Source organism: Candoia aspera, chromosome 1 (assembly GCF_035149785.1).
Source record: "Candoia aspera isolate rCanAsp1 chromosome 1, rCanAsp1.hap2, whole genome shotgun sequence".
Lineage (NCBI taxonomy): Eukaryota > Metazoa > Chordata > Lepidosauria > Squamata > Boidae > Candoia > Candoia aspera.
The window spans coordinates 187,216,438-187,237,383 of record NC_086153.1 but is presented as its reverse complement, the minus strand read 5'-3'; the positions used below and the strand labels follow the sequence as shown (position 1 = coordinate 187,237,383).

The 20,946-nt window shown below is 38.9% G+C and overlaps 1 protein-coding gene across 2 annotated transcripts in view; it reads right to left on the bottom strand.

The window, feature by feature from the left end:
* Positions 1-20,946, bottom strand: part of PDE1A (phosphodiesterase 1A) — a 150,594-nt gene that overhangs the window by 11,785 nt on the left and 117,863 nt on the right. For both annotated transcript variants that reach the window (XM_063318104.1, XM_063318105.1), the window contains exons 3-11: positions 17,500-17,682; positions 16,446-16,512; positions 14,866-14,982; positions 12,085-12,225; positions 11,779-11,879; positions 10,127-10,252; positions 5,190-5,291; positions 4,945-5,065; positions 2,789-2,870 (exon numbers count right to left, since the gene is read on the bottom strand). In XM_063318104.1, the coding sequence (XP_063174174.1) occupies positions 2,789-2,870; positions 4,945-5,065; positions 5,190-5,291; positions 10,127-10,252; positions 11,779-11,879; positions 12,085-12,225; positions 14,866-14,982; positions 16,446-16,512; positions 17,500-17,682 (1,040 nt within the window). The remainder of the gene's footprint in view (positions 1-2,788; positions 2,871-4,944; positions 5,066-5,189; positions 5,292-10,126; positions 10,253-11,778; positions 11,880-12,084; positions 12,226-14,865; positions 14,983-16,445; positions 16,513-17,499; positions 17,683-20,946) is intronic.

The following is a 20,946-nucleotide window of genomic DNA, read 5'->3' as shown; positions in this document are numbered from 1 at the left end:
GTCTCTAGGGCTTGAGCTGTCTTCCCCTACAACATACAACTGAAACCACCTCTTCATGAAGGAGGAGAACCACTGTAACATAATCCTCTCCCCCACCCCAACTGTTGGAGATGGCTCAGAAGTTTGACTGATAGGATTGAAAACCACTCAGAGATCGAGCAAGACCAGAAGGGTCAGGTCACACTAGCCCTATCCTGATGCCACCAGAGATCATCAGGAAGTGCCATCAATGCCATCTTCATGCTGAATCTAAGCCTGAAACATGACTGAAATGAGTTCAGATAATTTGGATTTGAGGATCTGGGCCTTTATGAGATTGAATTTATATTTGAAATGATTCTTTATTATGTGAGGCTAGTGATATTTGACAACATGTTGGCAATGTTCTGTCAAATTAGAGAATGAAACAAGTAATAACCCTAGAGACAGAATTTAGCCCACAGCTCTGAGGTGGCAGTATTGAACAATGTCTTCATTTTATTTAAAAGAAAACACTTGTCACTGTGAACAAAGCACTATTTTCCACTAAGAGCTGAACAGACAAAAAACTGAATTCTATATAGAACGGTAACAGATTTTACTTCCTCTTGATGTGCTAAATAAATGTCCCATCACAAAGGAGCCCAGGAGCCCATTTCCTTTATGAATTCTTGGAACAAGGAACTTCACCAATGCTTAAAACTGGTAGTACTGAAATCAAGTTGCTGTAGTCATCTACCCTGTACTAATAATATAATAAAAATGAAGATCCTTTATAGTAGCATCCACCTCCCTTTCAGACTTGCAAGATTCTGTTAATGTAACCTTACAATAAAGAGAAGCTAGTACTTATGGGTGTCCTTTTTGTCTGGACTACCTCACAAGGCTGACATCTATCTTGCAAGTCTGAAAGTACATTTCTCCCCTGTCACCTTTACAGCCCAAGAAACTAGGGAGAGTCCCTTCTGCAATGTTTGCCACACCCACTTTCCTTTTGTGGGCTAAGCTGCCTCTTATCTGAATGTTGCCCTGGCTGTGGCTCTTCCCCCTGTCTCCCAAGGTCATTCCCACATACCATTACACATTGCTGCACTCCTGGGATCTGAAGTACTTTTTCTGCCTCATTTCTGAAGTATCCACAGCCCTATTCTATACAAATCTATCAGAGAACCAAGCTCCAAATGTTTACCACACACCTTAAATACATATACTAAAAGATACCATTTACTCCTTTCCTATCTCCTCTGGCAGCCTTTGGAATTATACTTTGCTTGTTTGTTTCAGATGGGTTTCTATTGAGAAATCAAGGGAACAGCCATGGGATACACCATGGTCCAGAAGTAACCAAACCTTTAATGGATAGATTCAGAAAGGAACATATTATCTTGAAAACAATCCTTATGGAGGACTGGTAGCAAGCTGGTGGAAATTTATAGAAAATATTTTCTTCATCTGGAAAGGGGATTCTGGCATCCTAGAGGAATTTCACACATGGATAAAGAGCAGGGATAACCACACTGTTTGGTCTCTAAAAGGACACATGCATTTGCTCAGTGAAGAAAAGTCTCCAAAGTGAGAGGATGGATTTAACAAAATCTACTGAGGACTTTCACATGTGAACAAAAAATGCATGAGACATCTTTTTAAAAATGAATGAATAAATGAATGAATGAAAGAAAGAAAATAACTTTAGCATTTACCCCCAGAAGGTTTAATTGAAAAAAAAAATGCAGTGTCTAACTTAAATGTAAATGTTTCAGCTACTGGGATTCACTTTGTGGCAAGTACTTGCAGGATGTGTGCCTTACCAAGAACTCTTATAAAGGGTAGGGATGAAGCTTGACTAGGGCTGCCTATCTGGGTTGCAAAAACACCAGATGACCAAAGATGGGAGCAAAAGGTTATGGTTTTCTGTAATTCTTTGCTGCAATTTATTGGTCATGTAGATTTTTGCAAGCCTATTTATGCTGTCAGTGGGATTGAGGCTGTTGAAATTATCTCAAGAATGTTATAAATAATTATAGAACCAATGAAATGCCTGTTATTTGGTAAATATGGTTGTACCTATTGGTATAGTTTATGCTAATCTTTTTTGTTAGTTTCTTAGTATGTATTAAGAATTTATAACATATTTTCAATCAAATAAATAATGCATTGGGCAGAATAAAGAATGAAGTTCTGTTCTCTGGTTCCTTTGTCTTTGTTCTGTGATTTGGTGTCTATCCTTCCTACAAGAACAAAAGCTGGAAAAGACTATGGAGAAAAGTGGTGCATGAAGCAATGCAGCCATTTACAGGTGAGGAAGCCACACTCCCCTGTGAACCAGCTTTAAGCCACAATATTTAGATATTTGTAATTTTCCCTTCTCTCACATCACTGATTCACCCACAATTACATATCTGTGGCTGAGGGCTACTTTTGATAATATCACGATCGACCCCACTTGTGGGGAGTCCCCACTTGTGGACACATGCCGGAGCCTAAGTCAGTGCCAGAAAAGTGAACTAAGATGGGACACTGACAGTCTCTTGTGAATGAGAAAGGCACCTTGTGAAGCCCCTTCCTCATTAACATTAGCAGCGGCACCAAGACTGGAGAGAACATGCTGGGATCCCAGAATACTCGTTAGAAACTCTATGAATCCCCTGTCAAGTTCTCTCAGTGATGCTATGATCCACCAGTGACGAGTGTGTGAAAAACAGTTGGAGGCTGAAGTGCATCCAACTGGCAAAATCAGCTCCGTCCTGTCATATCAAGCATTTCTTCCTTTCATTTTTGGATGACATTTTTTCAAAAAAGCAAGCCTTACCTATTTGGGACTGAGCCACCATGGTGGATTTCCGGTCACAAAGAGGAGAAAACGGTAGGCCCAGCTCTGCCTCTTTGTCTCCCTAAAGGGTGAGGGGGGAGAGAAAACTTACAATGGTCAACATACAGTTGAAAGTCAGTGAAAGTAAAGTCTGACTGAAAGTAAGTCTGAACATTCAGAGATCACAACTATAGATGGTCCTAACTCTCTAAAAGCCAAGCAGCTGGCAGTACAATCCTAGGTAAGAAATAAAAGATATAAAAATGGGCACGTAGCCTGTCCCTTTCTCACTGCTTGTAGCAGAACTCTTGAGCTGCGTCTGCCATAGTCAGGAATGGGAACCTCTGCAGGGTCAGGGTCATGGATATCATGCACTGATATCAAGCTATTTGCCACCATTAAATTATCTCACTAAAGTATGGTTGGATGCAAAACAAGATTATTGCTTCAAGTTAAATAACATGTGGTTGCTCTTTGGGAGAGGAGAAAGCCTGTATCTAGCAACAAGGGCACACAACAAAGAAAAGGTTCATTGAGAATATTCTTAACCATAGATAAGAATCACTGGGAGTCGGGCAGCATATAAAATAATAATAATAATAATAATAATAATAATAATAATAATAATAATAATAATAATAATAGCAGCAGCTAAAAGAAACCTTGTGTTGTGCTTGTTCTTTGGATGGGCACACACACAAACACTAGTGCCGTGCTAGTGGTTCTTCTGAATTTTTTCAACCTTTCACTTTTGACTGAATTAAATTAAAAAAAAAATTCTGGGTGGAACAATGGGGCTGCATTTAAGTTAATTATGTGACCAAAGGGTATATGTGAATGTCCCGATTGTATGATGATCTCTCTAATAGTCTGCAATCCATAAACACCAACAAAAGAAATGATTGAGCACTCTGAAAGCAAAAGACAAAGCCTCCATCTTTTAATCTAAACAAATTACACTTTTTAGAAACTCCTCTGGACTTAAAGGTTCAAGGAAGTGCTTAACTGAATGTAATATGTGTGATTACTTATGTCCAACACAAATATATTTGTAGGGACTCTTGATTATTTTAGGGAAAGCAAGATCATAAAATCAGTGTTTTTCCAAGCAAAAATGGCTAAACCATTCTTTTCTACCTTTTTTTTTTTGCAGCTGAGACTTTAAACAGACCTGCATTTGCTAAAAGCAACCATTTTAATTTAATTTAATTTTTTCTAATGTATGTGCTTAGAATCAAATAAATAAGTTTGGTTTCTTTTCATATTTTTATCTCTTCCCCATTCACATTTCCATTCCTGGTTTATCCAGCTGGAATTTAATAATTAACCAGCCTTCCAAATTTAGTGTCTTCCAAGCTTTATAGCTATACTGGGTGGACATTCTGGAAATTACAGCTCCAGTTCATCTGGAAAGCACCAGGTTGCAGAAAGCTGCATTACACAATAATTTTGCATATAAAAGGAAACGATGCTTAAATATTAAACCTAGGGACGCACAAGGGAAAGAAAAGGGTGACGTATGAGCAATGCTTATTCCTGATTTAATAATTATTGGTGTATCTGAATCCTTTGAAACCTCACTGTGCTAGATTATAAAAATAACATGCACACTTCCAAAATTAAAAAAGGGGGTTAGTTTTATTACTTTGTGACAAGCAACGTGTTGAAGGGTTTCTTTTGGCACCTCCAAAAACCCCACCCATTTCTCGGGAACTGAATGCCAGTACAACCACTTTGGAAAACAGTTCAAAGGGATTTATTCTTCTTCCTATGTTCCTGCAAAGCTCTTCTCCAGATACCTACCACCACATGGGAGAGGAGCACGGAAAGGTTTTTCCTGTCTTGGAAGCCCCCATGCAATGCCTTCCTGATCCTAATATGTCAACTTTCAGATGTTGGGAAAAGAACTCTTTCATGCTGAAAGTCCAGGTTTGGACTGCTGTTTGCTCCTATATTTTGCTCTTGCCCTTTGATTGTTTCAATTATTGATGTCAATGTTATATAGGATATTACTTACATTTTTAATTTGCAGTTAAAAGACTGGATTACAAAAAATTAAAGAAGGAAAATTGATGAAATGATGAAATGCCTGGACGTTTTTGCCATGGCTCGTGAAATGTTTATAAATACATTTCAGATTAGACTGGGATTAGTACCTGTCGAAAGAATTCTTCCATCAGGGCCTTTGTCCATCGGTAGTGCAGATCCCACAGTTTGGATGGGTGGCTGATGTCAGCAGCATGGAGGATCAGGGCCATGGCTCTGGCTTTGTCTATCCTGTCCATTCAAAGACATTCTCTCATTACCTTTCTGCAAAGGTGAGCCTTGCTCCAGGTTGGGGGCGCCATTTAAACTACCCGGCCTGCAGCAACAAAAGGAAGGATGAAAGAAAGCCACTTACCCTTCTGGTTGCTGAAGAGTGTGCCTCATCGTCTTGATTTGCTGGAAATGCCCAGACATATCAGTAGATAAAACCATCTCAATAACCAGGTTGCGCAGCTCCCTGTGGGTAATCAAAGTGGCTAACTTACAATGGCATTAATTTTGTACTGAGGCATGTGGATTGTACTGCATTGATTCATTTATCTCTCAGAAGCAAAAACAACATTAAGAAAGAGGAACAACTGCTTAAAACAATGATCTGTCACCTTCAATCCCTGGGCTCGTCAGCTTTAAAAATATAACCTTACTAATACCATTATATTCCTTTTACTGCAATTCTTTTCAAAATTGTGATCAGAGGTTTAGATACTATGGGAGGCTCTCTTGCTTGCCTGCTACGGCAGTGAGCAGACTTACACTTAGTTATAATTCTGACATCAGTATGTAACCATCTCACTGGCAATCACAGACAGAAGCAACCAACAGGTCAGAAATGGGCAATCTGGCCCACAGCCCCATTGTTTTATGGCCTGAAATTGGTTCTGTTAAATTTTCAGCAGAAAGAAAACAAATTTAGCATGTTAAGATCTTTAATAGAGTGATCATACTTATAAAACACTCTAAAGTGGTAGAGGTGGTGGATGAAGGAGGTAACCAAATTTGTGATAGAAAAGTCTTTACATGGTACTCCAAACAGGTATATCATTTAGTACAATCTTCCCCAAACACCTCAAATTGTTAAGATTGCCCTTTCATATTTTGGAAAGGAAACATATTCTAGGGCAGTGTTTCTCAACCTTGGCCATGTAGCATCTGTCTATTGATGAGTAATGGGCAATTTCCTTTCAATTAAATGTCTGGGATAAGTTTGCTTTATGATTATAGGTTCTGGTTTATTCTACTAGCTTCTGCTATCTTGCATATGTAAATGCCTGGGCTGGTCAGTGAGTAATACAAAGTGGTTTGATGTTAGCATATTCTAGGACCATGTATGGTCAGGAATATTTTCCTAAGGCCATTTTTTCTGTAAGTTTTGAGAGGGAAAGAGAGTGCAATGTAACCAAATAATGATCAGTAAATGAGATCTGCTGGCAGCTATCAGCAGAAAATATAATTTCCCGTACCTTCAAGCACAAACCTCTAGGAAAAAAACAAAAGGTTGTCCTCTCCCAGTTTTTTTGTTATTGTTATTGTTGTTGTTGTTGTTGCTAGTGGTAGTGGTAGTGTGTATTAGAGAGAGGGAGAGGGAGATAAAGACAGTATATCAAAAAATTCTAGCATCCCATGCAAAAAATCATCTCTTGGTTACACCCCTTTGAGGCAGAGCAGCCTGAATCCATCTCCCTATCTAAAATCTCAGTTGTAGCATTTACTCCTGTGACTTTCTGTTTTTAAAACCCCCTCTTGAATAAGGTGGGCACAAAATCTACTTTTAATTCATGGTAACTTTTAAGTATTATTAGGGAGCCTTTAAGGAAGCCCTCTGCTGAAAAACTGATGGGCTTCTGAATCAACGTAAAAATTTAATGAATTTAAATAGATTGCTATCCCTGAATGACAGTGTGCAGCTATGGTAACATATGGTCAGATTTTGGGGGGTGAGGGGTGTTGCCTTACAAGGTAGGATGGAGTGAAACCCTTAGGAATATTGTTATAGAATGATGTCTCTTTGTCCAAACACTCCAGTTACAATCTCTGTCCTCTCTACATTACATGCAAAGAATTTTTCAGATGATCTTTTGCTTGAACCCTCAGGAGTTGCATTTCAGCTATAACGAGAGGGTGCAGTTGAATATGCCTTGGCATTCATTAGAGGTGTTGGAGAATTTCACTGGCTCTGCATTTTTCAGTGAACTGACCCAATTCATGGTTCTCATGTAAATACAAGGGATCAAATGCCATCATCCTTCAGGCTGTGCAGTTCTCCAGATTATGTTCAGCTGTTGGCTCAAAACTGCATTTAAAATGAATTCTTTACAGAAAAATGCATTTTTCATAGAAAAATCAAATCAATTTTCTGTCCCCCATGTTTAAAACTTACATTTAACTACATTGTAATGACAAAATTGTCATAATAATAAACTACAGAAAAACAAAAAAATGCACTTATAAATCCATTTGTGATCTTAAGGAGAAATATTCAGTTTTAAACATCCATATTTATTATTTCTATTAATGTTTTAAATTCTGTTTTAATTCTGTTTATGTTTTCATGACTTAAACTGCTTGGAGTAATTTTTTAATCTGGCAGAATAAAAAAGATGCAAAAAGATATTTGTGCAGACATAGATAATTTATTAAGAATTGTTTTGTTGAGATAACTAAAATATTTATTTATTTTTATTTTATTTATTTTCTATCCCTCCTTCATTATTTTTATAAATAACTCAAGGCAGCGAACATACCTGATACTACCTCCTCCTCTGATTTTCCACACAACAACAACCCTGTGAGTTGAGTTGGGCTGAGAGAGACTGGCCCAAGGTCGCCCAGCTGGCTTTCATGCCTAAGGAAGGACTAGAACTCTCAGTCTCCTGGTTTCTAGCCTGTTGCCTTAACCACTAGACCAAACTGGAGATCAAATGTGAATAAGCTTTCATTAAAAGTGTCTTAGATTCTCATTCACTGTTTTAATTTTTCAGCCAAAGCTATTTCCTACACTTTTAAATATCTTTGATTCAAAGAAAGGTAAAAACTTGATTTAATTGACCATTTGTGGGAGGGAGAGTCTGTTCTTCCTGAACATTCCTTAAATACAAACTTCCATCACTATAGTTATTTACATCATTGAAGTAACAACAGATTTACATGCATAATTTCATTATAAATGATGGAATGTGTCATTTGCATGATGATCTCATTATCTAAATAATTTAAACTGGGGCAAACAAAGTAAAATTAATATATTTTAAGTGCTTCATCCAGACATCTTTAGATGCAGTGGATTTGTCGGTTATTCTGGGGTGTGTCTTTTCCCTCTGAAGTAAACCTAGCAGATAACAACTACAATTAAATAATTAATGCCTTGTGCTTCATCATTTTACATGTTTTGGGGGAAAACGAACAATAAAGTCACCTGAGCATTAATTGAACAGTTGTGTACTTTTTTCAATTTTATTATAAACTTTCAACCAAAATGAATAACTATTGATACAAAAGAGGGTGGTATGTACTCATTTAGTCACAACTTCTCCAATACAATCTAGAAAGACTTTTATAAATGTAATACAAACTTAAGGAGCTGTAGTGTGGTTACCACCTGTGAATTATTTTTACATTTAATTTTTGATGACTTTCTGAGAGAGATTGAGAAGGATTTTTATATCTGAAAGAATTCTAAGCTATTTTTTCAAGAAAAGTTATAATAAAGTAAGGTAATATATATCTACCAGTGTTTGACAGATGGGTACTTGGGCCAGATTCAGTTATGTCCATCTGAAAATCCATCATCCCACCCCTGTTGAAGCAGTGGGTGATACCAAATGCCAAGAAGGATAAATAACATTGAGGTCATTATCAGGGTTATGCCACTTCATGAGCTCCTGAGAAGCCAATTAGTAGTCATTTCAGGAAAAAAGATGTCTGTCTGGATTAAATTTTAAATTTCGTATGCCACCCAGAGTCCATGGGAGTTGGGCAGCTATAATAAATAAACAAATAAACAAATAAATAAATGTTCTAGCTAAATTTTTACTACTGTGCCTTCCCCTTCCCCTCCCTATATATCATAATTCCACAACAGTAAAGCCATGGTATGTATCTGATGATATGAGCTGGAACTTATGAAGGCTTATGCCTTAAAGTAAGGAGTTTTTGGGGGGGGGGGCAGCTTGGTCTCTTGATTCCTGACGAGTGCCTGGACAAGTCCCTATAGTTTTCTTGGCAAGATTTCGGAAGTGGTTTGCCATTGCTTGCTTCCTAGGGCTGAGAGAGAGATAGAGAGAAAGAGAGAGAGACTAACTGGCCCAAGGCCATCCAGCTTAATTTGTGCCTAAGATGGGACTAGAACTCAGGCAGTAAGAATCGTAAGAGGAAAAAGTAAGGATTGGTTAGTCCTAAAAGCTGCTATCAAAATCAGGAACCTGGCAGCAACTTTTCTGATTAACCATTTTTATTAATTTATTTTAATAAATGTTTAATATATTTTTAAAAAATAATAAAATTTATTAGTTTGAAAAGGTGCTACCAGATTTCTGGGCGGGGGGGGGGGTTGGTCACAATAGACTAATGTGACTCTTCTTCCTACAAGACTCTTCTTCCTTCCTTTCCCTAGTCTAACAGAGCTCTCTTACTACAATGTCCAATTCATCAGGATTCATCTAGTCCGTAGTTTAAGATCGGAAGACCTTGGCTGCTGCACCAGGGCTATACAGCTACAGCAGCTTCCAATGACCTCAGATGCGTTTTGTAATAGAGTCCCTGATGATGTTCACCCACAAGATATTAAATGCTGAACTACTGAGTGATGTCATAGTTTTCTTCCTGAAAATGATGTTGCTGCTCCAGTGTTTGGCTACTGAAACCATGGTATTAGTGTCCCTCACTGATACCCACCACTGCCACAGATTTGGATTCTGAGCTTCATGTCTCTCTCTAATCTAATCTAAGATAAGATTAGGATCTTGAGGGAGTTGATTGTGATGGCTTGTCTTCCTCTTTATTGCTTCCTGGGTAACCCAGACAGGGTAGCTTTCTACAATGGTAAAGTCCACCAAACCTATACTGTAACCCCAACAATACTGAACACGATTTGGTTGGCTCTCACATCACCTGAGTAACTCATGTATTGAAAGACAGCACTGTTAGGGGGTTAAAAACATCCACATGATGCAGATCACCAACATTAGAAGATACAACTTTATGCTTTTATAGAGACATAGCAGCCACTCAATGAGCACTGTATTTCTGATAACTAGGATAATATGAATGATGTCTTAATCAGGATTCCAGTCTTACCTCCATTCGTCTTTTGTTAGATTCATCAGAATATTCATTTCCTCTTCCTGCATAATCTTATAAGCAGCACTAACGTGGTGGTTTTCAAGAACAGAGCGATCATTGTACAAAATGGCAACCTCTGACCTAAATGCAGAGAAGGAACTAATAAGTCAGAAGTTCACAGCATGACTCTGGTTTTCTCCATCTGTTCCCTTAGTAGGTGGAATGATGGCTGGTTGAGATGAAACCAAGCAAACACTTTACCAGCTGGCCGTGAGGCTACAAAACCTTTAGAAACTGTAGTGACTATAGGACTACAACGAAGCTGTTACTGCGGTAGCAAAATGGCAGTATTTCTCTTTCTTCCTTTTCCATTCAAATATATTGGAGAATAGGAACACATCCCCTGATTAGGACATTGTATAATGTCTAAACATGCAATAAATAGTGGTGGTATAATCCTGAAGCGATTGGGTCTTCAGAGGCGTAATAGAGTTCTCCCGTGTACACTATTTCCTGGCAGAGCTGAGATTCTGTCATATCTGGTCCTTCTGTTTCTCTCATTCTCGTTTACTCTTATATATTTTATATAAGAGAGAGAGAGAGAAAGACAGAGGTGAAAGTTGCAGAACAGTCAGAGGAGCACTCAAAATATCCCCCCATAGCCTTGTCCAAAATGATGCAGCCTCGGAGACTCTTCCATTACCCTGCCTCCTCAGCTCTGTAGAACAGCACTTCGAAGCATGAGAAGTACCACAGCAGTCCGAAACGGCAAATGTACTCTGCTTTGGTTTTTCTATTGGACTCTGAATGGAAGGAGTGTTTTCCCGCGACCATAGCACACAAAGCCAATGTATCTTAGATCCAGATAGAAAAGGGCTCAGAGTTAGAATTACTAGATGGGGTGTAAAAACTTGCATTTAGCTTTTGCCTGGAAAGCAGATATGATACTGGAAAAATAGATCAGTTTAATTCCTGGAGTCATGTGTTGCGTTGGCGAACGCAACCCTAAACAGAACGATGGCCAGCCCATGTGGTTGGTGAGAGAAACGGAGTCCTCTGCTTCAGGAGAGGCAGAGGACGACACCAGTGCGGGAGAGACTGTGTCATGACACACGGCAGCACAGCTGTCAGGTCCCATGACAAGGTTAATGGGTCTGCAGTGCAGCTGGACCACAGTATCTTCACAAATGGGAACCAGTCCGATGTTCTGGTGCCTGTATAAACCCAGAATTGTTCTCCTTCTGAACTGTGCAGACCTGAAGCATCTCCAGGGTAACTAATTCTCTCAATTTTACATTTTACATTTTTATTGACTATTTATATTTATTGTATTATTGTACTAAATATTTATTATTAATGGTATTGAATTTTAAACTCTGTCTTTGTTGTAAACCCCCCAGAATCCCTCCTTGGGGGCTGGGGGAGATGGGTGGTGATAAAACGTGATTAAAAAAGCCTACTTTGTCTCTTTTCGCTTCTTGCTCTCAGTCAGTGCCCCTTTCGTTGTCTTAAAACTCAGCACCTCTTGTACTAGAGGGAGTTTTGTGCAGTGTACTGTTGGCACTGCTAGGGTGAGAATGCGTCGCCTGCAAACCTCATATAAATGCAACATTTGGAGCCTGTTCCCAGACCAGAATTTTGCTGTAACTACTAAGTGTCATACCTACCTGGTCTGAATGTGGAAGTTGTTTGTAGTCCCAGTGTGCTCGTAGTCATGGACTGCAGCTGCAAAAATCATGGCTAATATTTCCAGTTCAGTGAGCCAGTGCTAATCAAGAAAAAAACAAACAAACCATCATCTGTAATGCAAATAGTTCATCTCTGCCAACAAAGAATCAACATGTCTTACATAATCCTGGGTTTCTTCAAGAGAACATGAAGACAATTATAGCTCATCCTTACACAAGTTATTTATGAGATTCTTAGCAATGTTCACAGAAAGAGACCCTAATACTGTAGCTCTTGTCCCTTACCATGATCCCAGTCAGAAGCATGATGCAGTGTACAGTATGGGTAACATCAGCTGCATGGATCAAGTTGTGGTAAGGATTTCTATACTTGCTGTAGCCAATTTCCAAAGCTTCTCCAAATGAAATGAGACTTGGAACAGGGATCTGCAAGAGTCAAACACCAAAAACCAAAGTAAAGAAAGAGGAAGAGGAAGAGGAGAAATATCCAAGATCAACAGGGGCCAGTATGAGGTCTGAAAGATTTCATGCATAGTCGGTTTTGCCATTTCAGCCTCCAAATGTCACCAGAAAAAGAGGAAAAGTACATGAAGATGTGAATACTCTGAAATAAACTTTTTGCACCTGCCCTGATAAAACATAGGAATATGAATACTTCCAGTCCCAAATGGCCAGTTCTACCACTTTCAGACCTCTATGCTAAATTGAAGTGGGTCATCTCCTAATGCAACTACCTACTTTTTCTCACATTATCTCAATGTGGCATATTTCTTGTGTATGCAGTGCACAACTTCCACTGGTCTAATGAATGCTGTGACTTCTAGAATTCATCCACACAGCCTGCTTACTTGCCTTGCTTGCTGAATCCTCAGTGCAGAGCTTTCATCTCATAGCCAGCGTGCTATCGAGGCAAGCTGAGGCTGCTCAAAGTAGTGTTTTCCCTGGGAAAACAGAAGACCTCCCATCCAGACAACCCAAGGCACATGGAAGAGAAAGCTTGAGTGATGTGGTTGGGGCATCTATTTGCTCACCCATAATTGGCCCAGCAGGTCTGCTGCAGGACCACCCTCTTCTGCCTGGGCCCTGGGCTCCATGCTGTTTTGGCTGCAAGGGAGACTGGAAACCTGGCTTCTGCAGCTATTTCGTTTCCCCCCCCCCAAAAGAAGAGGTTGGTTGACTGGTTGATCTGCAGAGCATGACACTCTGAAATTGACTAACCCATCCCTCGCTTAACACAAGTAATTAAACATGTAATGGAAAGGTCTCTACTTTTGTGCTTTCATAGCTAGTGTCAGGAGGAATTCCCTTTCTGGTGGGTGCTACTCTTGGGGAAGTCCTGACTCCTTAGTTTCTCTCTTCATGGAATATTCTTTTCAAGAGTTCATTGTAGAATGTAGAGTACATTTTTCCTTTTCCATTTGGATGATCAGCACTAGATATACACTGTAGTTTGACACAAGTGTCAGTAAAGTTATTTCAGCTCTTCAACAACACTTCTCCAGCTGCTGCATCTGGGCTGAAGAAATCCAGAAGACCACTAGATGGCAGCCAAGAAGTAGAAAATCTCCCTTTGCTGTCACCTAGTGATGGATAATTCAGTTGATTGACAGATCAGTGATGACTTTATAGAAATTATATGGATATATTTGAGAGCACCCCACAGATGAACATGCCTTTCACACACCAAAACCCCTTTCTTGAACTCTGGCTCCAAGAACATTTTTATGCAGCAACTGCATCTGAGCAGCACAAATCCAGACAACCATCACCTTGCAGTTGGTGTCTCTCAACATTGCTGCCATCTCATGGTTGATAGGTTGATAGTCCTTCGGGGAAAAAAAGGGATGGAGCACCCAGACCTTACCAGCACCCTTCCTGCACACATTTTGTTTGTTTGGTGACTTTTCCCACAATTAGTAATGGTTGTGTTTCAGCTAGGTTGAGGATTAAGGACATGTTATGGAAACAGTAGTAAGTAATCTCCTGACAAAGGAAACAAGAGCTATGGCTGATTGGTCTGATCATCTGGATGCAAAGGCATTCCCTTTCTTTTTCCTTTAATGGCCAAATTATGCCAAAAGTCATGTTTCCCTTGTATCATTAAAAAATAGCAATACCATTGTTTGAATTCTGAACCACACCAAACAGGCAGAGAACCATCTTTTTCCAAGCTTTTGGAATGGAACAAGCTAGAAATAAACCAGTCATGATTTTATGCAATCATTATACAGTGCCAAGCAGTTCCAGCTGGGCTTTCAAAAACAACAAAAACAATCTTCCTGACAAGAACAAAGGAGACACTATAGAGCCAATCTTGTGTTGTTATCTAAGATAAAGCCTACAGAACCTCACTTGGATTTATTATTGAGGAGACCCCCATCATTTTTACAATCTGAAGTCCTGGCCTTTGGCTTTTGAAAGCTCAGTCTCCCATCCTCTGCCATCAATTTGTTGCTTCCTATTCAAGGCACTTACCCATCATTGGGGCTCAGCAGGTGAAAGGAGACTCAGTGCCTGCAATATTTTTAGATGCTGCTCTTTGACAAGTTCTCATTTCATGACAACCTTAGAGCTGATTCATTCAACCTTAAAGTTTTCTCATACATAAGATAATGCGTGCCAACTTGTGTCTATTCTGCTCCTTTGTTCTCATGGCAGATGAACTTGTATGATACATGATTCATAGGCAGGACTTCACTCCCCAATTCTCCTCCAAGTTCATCATAGCAGGACATCCCAGAAGCATAGCAGGAGTAGGTTCACCATTCTTTCTCTGCTTTTTGATCATTTTCAGAAAGGATTCCATTATTACAAGCAATCAAATGAAATTCAGATTAAATTATCTAAGAATTTGAGAATTTAAGGAGTGCTGCAAATGCATTCCACCGTTGTTATGGATTTCCTCTTCTCTTACTGCTCCCTATATGCCTCCAAATCTGCTAGAGAGGCATATGAGAGGGCAGGGGGAGGACAGGTGGGGAATTTCCACTTACCAAGGCTAATGAGGAAGTAAGAAAGACCAGGTACCCTTTGTCTTTTAAATATGCATTTGTAGAAAAATCTCACCTTGAAACGGCTCAATAGATCGTATCTGGTAAATAATTCATACATCATAAATTTCAGACTATGGCCTCCACTTGCTTCATTTAGGGAAAATACGTCAAATGACCATTTGTCAACATCCTATAAAAAGGAGGGGGAAAGGTGCTTATGGATTTTCAGATTTTTTTTTTCATATAATATTTTTCATACAATTTTATAATTTGCTTTAATATCATTAGATTATGTGAAGTGCTATTTGAGCATTATATATGGCCAATCTAACCTTAATGCAATGCATGTGAGAGAGAGAGAGAGGGAGAGAGAGGGAGAGAAGGAGGGATGGTATGATTTAGGTACACCTAAACTTTGTGCTTTCAGTACTGTAGAACCAGTAGAACCATTCACTGGGTATTAAAATATCCTCCACTGAAAATCTAGAAATGCTTAAGCTGGACTATATCATATTCTTCATTATCCACCAAGTTCTACCAAGTTATTTGCTTGGTTCTTCACAGAAGAAAAGGTCATCCTGCCTTGCCTCCACATAGGACCTGCAATAAAAAGCCAGTCAACCTTCTGCAACTACATATTCAACTCTTCATAGACCATTTCAGAAGTTCTCCTTCTCCACTCAGCCTTTTTGCTGCAGTTATTCCTAGGCAGATGACACCTCCCTCTTGTGCATGGCCAGTGCTGTTTCAGCTATGTAAGCACTGGGAAATAAGATCATTACTAGTATATGATGTTGAGGTCAGCAATGCTGCTATGGGAACCTTGCTCCCTTGCTGTTTCTCAGCTTCTCCTCACAGCTGAACCAACATGGGCAGCCTAGAAGCAGCATGGCATTCTCACAGGAGAGCACTTCTTCGTGGCTCCTCACAGGGCATGTTGGGGACTGCCTATTTGAAAGGAACCCTCAACATTTTTGGTGCAGAAGTTATCACTTTGGCAAAACTTTGGTTAATGGAGAAGGAAACAGTAGAAACACAGTAGGCCTCCCTCTGCAAATGAATTCTAATCTAGAATGTTAATCACAACAACAATGATCACTAAATGCAACAACTTTCAAATCAGAACAGCCTTATTGTTGTAATAATGTCTAAATGACCTTGCACCTAAAAAGAAGAAGCATCACAATCCCAGTCTTTTGGGAATTGTCCATATATGTATTCAAAACAGCCATATTTTGATTAGTTGAAACAAGAAACACTTTCCTTTCCTTTCATGGCCAAAATATATACTCTGGTACATAATCTAATGTGAATTAACCACATTGCTGAGATGGCCATTGGCCATGTTTGGGTTTGTAGCAGCTTAAGATCAGCTGAAATCAAACGATCAGCTATAACCATTATGAAATGGATCGATAACCTCAGAAATATGCAGAATGATAGCAGAACTAACTAAATGTAAATATGCCACTGTTGTCATGATCTCCTTATGAAACAAGGTTAAGAACATGAACATTGTTTTCCATGCAATTTGTACAGGAAGAAAAAAAAATCTGATTCCTATTTCTCTCAATAAATTTGATTCCTATTTCTCTCAATAAATTTACTGAGAGAGATTGAATGTATTTTGTGCAGTAACTGAACTGAACTAACCTTAAAAGTTGTTATTACTTCAGCTGGATAGGCCAAACCAACCATGCTGGATGTTCTTCGATACATTCTAGAAGAAAGAAATACGAAATAAAGAATAAATTACAGTACCTCACAGTTAAAGTGATATCTTTATTCTCTGGGAGCAGTTCCTATTAAGTTTTATGAAAGCAGACATAATATATACAGAACTCTTAAGATCACGTGAAAGACCGTTTTCCCTAAAGCAAGATACTTGTATTTTCAACTGGCTATCAAATCAGTTAATAATCTCAATTCTTCTTTGTATCTATACCAATGGATAAATGCTAATCCTCGGTCAGTCGTGCCTTATTGCAAAAGGAACCAGGCAAATGGTAACTTAAGCACAATATTACATTCTGTTTTCATATATGCAAGCATTACAGACCTTCTTTCAAATATTAATTGTGATGAGGATAAAACAAATGAATGAACCAATCTGTCAATAAAGGATTGTATTGTATATTTGCTTAACAGTTAATTTTTCTTTACTATTTTTCTGTTCTCTTACTCCCTGGAAATACAAGTCCTTGCAGTTTTTTCTTGGCAAAGTTTTTTGGAAGTGGTTTGCCCTTGCCTGCTTCCCAGGGCTGAGAAAGAGGGACTGGTTCAAGGTCACCCAGCTGGCTTTGAGTCTGAGATGGGACTAGAACTCACCATCTCCTGGTTTTTAGCCTGATGCCTTGACCACTACACCAGACTGGGTCTCCTCAACAAGACTTACTCAATGCTATTTATATTTTTAAATATTCATATGCTTGTTCTTAATTCTGTTTTAAAAGGTCAACATATTTTGATATAAAAAGGCCCCAGGCATGACATCTGAGTCCAGACTTTTTCAAACTCAAGGACTGATAACACCCAACCTGTTCAGTTCGGTTCAGCTGATTAATACCGTATTTGAAAAAGAAGGCCATGTTTAAAATTCTGCAAAGAAAAACAATTATTTCTTGCTGCCTGTGTCTCTTCATCAGGATACTGATATTGGTGACACATTCACCTGCTGTCATATAATTAACAAAGGAATGAAGCTTACCTTTCCACAAAGATCCCTGCTTGTACAGCATGCACAATGCTTCGAAATTTGGGTTTCTCCTCTGGCCTCCTTTTTGTCATCCCCATTTTCCTTGTGAAGGTAGATGCCAACCAATCTCGTACTTCCAGCGGAACAGAGTCTGACTGGATATCTGAGAGTTCGTCCTCTGTATCCAACAGCCTCCTGTAAATGCATATGCAGAAGACAGCACAAACAGGAAAATAAGCAGCAAACATTCAAGATTCTTAAATAATTGGAACTCTGTCTCCGCATCTACACAGTAGCATTCCGCCCACATTACCATACAACAGTATAGGCAACCATTGCTCTATTCGATAGAACGCTACTTTATACCAATCCACATCATGCATTCATCTACCTCAGTATTGTCTGTTTCAAGAACGAGCACTTCAAGCTGGTGGAACTTTTTTTTACTAGAACCTCAAGGGCCGTAAACTAGAGACAAGTGCAAAACAGAAGCTGAAATTTGGAACAGAGCTGAAAGCAAAATGGTGATTCTGTAGTAGAGCCAACATCTACTGTACTTTCCCTCCCCTTCTCCCAAAACACAGAGCCTGCATGTACTCTGTGGACACAAATCTACCTTTGAAGTTTGGTACATGTTGGCCCTTTGAGGTAGGCCAGATCAGGAAACAGACACCACAAAGATTATAGGAATCCTATTATATCGTTGTAAGGTATAATAACAGAATCTTGAAAGCCTGCCAGAGTTTCTTTATACTCCATCTTATACCAAACAGAATAAAATTAGGTTATTTTGAGTTCTTTCTCATGCTTTCAATTTTCCTAGGATTGAGTTATAATTTTTCCTTCCTTGATGGCTCTTCTCTTCCTTCATGAAGGTTATTTCCACTTTCCTTTAGAGTATATCAGATTTTCTGCTACAATTCTCTAAAACTGCAAAGCAGAGTAATACAAGGTCCTTATCAAAGTAACATAATAAATACCTTTATTTTATGCGAGGAACACTGTCAGATATATTTGATTATTACAAGATCAATTATAAGTATGACCCACAATTTTACTTGCAATTTTGAAAAGACTGGGAGTAGAAGTCTTTGCAGATTTATTGCCAAACATCAAGTGTAGACCCTGATTAATTCTGTCCATCTCTTGTCTATCTTGACTGGCTCCGTGGTTTCAGAAAGCAGTCCTTTGTTACTAAGAATCAACCTGAGACTTGGGGATAAAAACTAGATGGACTATTATTCAGCTTCGCATCAAGACTGAAATGGATCCTAGCTCTACAGATTAGGAATTAAATGGGGTATCCCACCTAGCATGGTTGCAAGAGAAAAGAAGTATGTGATACCCTTCACAAGATTTTTTGTTTGGCCAATAGCCATATTCATGTTTCAACTGTGAAAAGTAAATCAAAAAAATACAGTAGTCTTTTTGAGAACGTCTGCTCTTTCAGCTGCTTGTATCTCCCATGTATTTCCTTTTTTAAAAAAAATAATTTTATTGAAGTTTTGAATAAACATAGTAAAAACTAATACAAACTAAACTAGAAGAAAAAACAAAAAGAAAAGTTCCAAAAGTGCAGAAAAAAGAAAAAAGAAAAAGAAAAGAAGTAGGAGAAGGAAAGGAAAGGAAAGGAAAGGAAAAAGGCAATAAAGACAATAATAAAGCTTCCAACCTTCATCACACTGAGCATAAGCTAATATAGTAACGTTTCATCCTCTTTTAAAGTTACAAATAAGAAAATCTTCTCCCTATAGTCGAATTTAATCTATATACAATCCAGAAATCATCATATTTTCAGTCCTAGTTCAGCAAAAAGTCCATTAGGAGTTATCAGAAATATCAAACAAATAGTTTATCCCTGATCAAATAGTCCAACTTTATATTCTTTCTTTTTGCTCTTCACAGTCTTGACCTTTAAATCATTCCAATGGCATCGCAGGATTTGATCTTTCAAAGATGTCAATCTTTGGCATTCAAGAGGTGTCTTCAAAGCTTTCACCAGCCTACTTTGCAAATCGTATAAAGAGGTATCATTCAGGATTTCTTGTCACAGCTGTTGCATGTCCAGATCCTTCTCTTGATTTGTCTTTTGTATTCCCATTTTGGTAATCTCAATTTTGTGTCTTCCATGCCTTCAAAGTCAATAATGTCTATGTCAGGTGAACGTTTTTTAAAGTTTTTCTCCTCATCTTCTAAAAATTTATCCATTGGAATCTGTATCCTTTCTGAAATACTAGTATTAATATCTCAGTCCAGTTTTCAAAAACTTTCAGAAAAAGTTATAGCCAGCTTAGCCATTTTAACTCTTTTCTGCCTGGTCCTTTAGTTCTCTCTAGTATCCGTTTGCAACCTTCATCAAGCCTCCATTCCTAAATGGTTTTTTAAATAGAATAATAAAAAATATGTACTTTACACCAAATGATCTTGTTTTCTTGCACAGGTAATCCTTACTTAAGTACCAGAATTGTGACTGGCAACTCCATTGCTAAGCAAAGCAGACATAAAATGAATCTCCTGCAGTTGTTAAGCAAGACAACATGTGACTGCGACTCACTGCCAGCTTCTCCATTGACTCTGCTTGTCGGAAGCCAGCTGTGAAGCACACAAATAGTGATCATGTGACCATGGGACTCTGTGACTGCTGTAAACACCCGCTGGGTGCAAAGTGCCCAAATCTCAATCATGTGACAGCAGGGAAGCTGCAATGGTTGTAAGGGCGAGGACCAGTTGTAAAGTTACTTTTTCAGCGCCATCATAACTCTGAACATTTGCTAAACAGGAGAATCATTAAGCAAGGACTAACTGCATCTTTCAGCTAGTGGAATACCGAATTAACAGTGGCTTAATTGTTTGTACGCTAACGATTCTCCCTATATGAGCTGTTTCCTCTTGCTAAGAATGCCAGGTTGGAGGACAGTTAGGGAAAGCTTCTTCAGAATAAAATTGTTTAGCAGAACTGAGACTCTGAGAGAAGAACAAAACCCTTCCCACAATAGTCTTAAGCAGGGCCAGCTTTAGACTAAGGCAGAGCAGGCACTGTCCTAGGGTGCCAACTCACGCTGTCCCTCCTTCCAAGCCATTCTAAAAATGAAAATCTTCACATTGATGGGCGGTGACACCCTCAGTTGAAGTGGTCTAGGGGTGCCACCCTCCCTTGAGCCGGCACTGGTCTTAAGGCTCTGAATGAAAAAGAATCTGACCCGTTGCTAAGGCACAGCCTTGCCGACTTTGGATGTCAAGTGGTTACAAGTACCAGAGGTGTTGCTGCTTTAGCATTCTAGTGGATTTATTTTTGCTTGTCTTGATTATGGCATTTTACCATCTTACAGACTTACATAAGAAACTCTTATTCCACAACTAACCACAGAACCTTCAGGACCACTGTGGAGGAGTATCTGGAATATACTCTCTCCAGAGTATCTTTCCATTAGAGTGAGGCAGCGATTCAGACAACAGATT